The sequence below is a fragment of the Penaeus monodon genome, chromosome 27 (assembly GCF_015228065.2).
Source record: "Penaeus monodon isolate SGIC_2016 chromosome 27, NSTDA_Pmon_1, whole genome shotgun sequence".
In the NCBI taxonomy this organism is placed as follows: Eukaryota; Metazoa; Arthropoda; class Malacostraca; order Decapoda; family Penaeidae; genus Penaeus; species Penaeus monodon.
Genome location: NC_051412.1, coordinates 21,044,736 through 21,045,801, shown reverse-complemented (window position 1 = coordinate 21,045,801; position 1,066 = coordinate 21,044,736). Strand labels below are relative to the sequence as shown.

The 1,066-nt window shown below is 37.7% G+C and overlaps 1 protein-coding gene across 1 annotated transcript in view; it reads right to left on the bottom strand.

The window, feature by feature from the left end:
* LOC119590679 (transmembrane protein 87A-like) overlaps nucleotides 1-1,066 on the bottom strand; it is a gene marked incomplete in the record, with an annotated part of 13,856 nt that overhangs the window by 8,018 nt on the left and 4,772 nt on the right. The window contains 3 exon segments of the mRNA XM_037939364.1: nucleotides 36-230; nucleotides 534-663; nucleotides 799-936. Of these exon segments, the coding sequence (XP_037795292.1) occupies nucleotides 36-230; nucleotides 534-663; nucleotides 799-936 (463 nt within the window).

Below are 1,066 nucleotides of genomic sequence, written 5' to 3'. Positions count from 1 at the left end.
TGCTAAATGGAATGTAAACCTTTACTTCAACATACCTACAGCTGAGAGGTAACCATAGTCACTCCTCATCTCAATATCAATCTTAGCAATGTATGAATCATTGCCAATCACAGTTTCAGGAACAGCTGCTGTGTGGACCATTAAGAAGTAGACCCCGTCAAAGGGCAGGACAGCCACTGGGTGTTTGGTCTGGGCCGCTCCACCAGCACTTATGTCGCTCTCCGAAAGACCTTTGGTGTAAAGGAGATATCAAGTGAATACACTAATACAGGTAATGCTGACCTTGAGAACTACTTGGAACATTTTTAAAGAGTAAAATTCCCTTTACAAAAGCGAAATAAAGTTGAACATTCTTTATGTTATTTTATACAAAAAATACTTTTCAGAATCTATTCAACATTAACATCCTTTCTGTGTCTTGAAATAAAAGAAACAAACAATATCAAATTCTACCCACCAAAAAAGTTTCAAAAGTCACTACCTTGTACATCTGAAATACAGACAAAGCCATACGACCCAAGCTCTAGATTTACCTGACTTCACAACCGGAGTAGCCTCTGTTGTTGGAGAATCCCCTGACACTGCTCTTGCAGCCTCTAGGTGAGCCTCTTCAGCATCCGCATCTGATTTTGTTACCAATTTCTTTTCCAAGTCAACTTCATGCTACGTTTGATTAGACATAAATTAAGTAAGTGAAAAATACAGACAATTTAATGATCCAAAATATATTCACAATAACTAAACTAAATAAAGACAGCAGTAAACCAAAGAAAACAGCAGCTGGAGTTTTGTACCAACCAGGATAATATTGTCATCACAATTAACTATTTCTGGCTGTGTCTTCACATATCCAGCATCATACACCTTTCCATCTTTAGACTCCAGAACAATCTGACCGGGATTGAAGTAATTCTGTAGCAATTTGTCTTTCCCATCCTGAAAGTAGAGAGCAGAACCACTGTTGAATACACTTTCAGTATTCCAAAAAACAAACATGTGCTCATTGGCTAATACTGGGAATTTCAGAAAACATCAGATCAGCTTGATGAATCTCTAACAAGTGTGT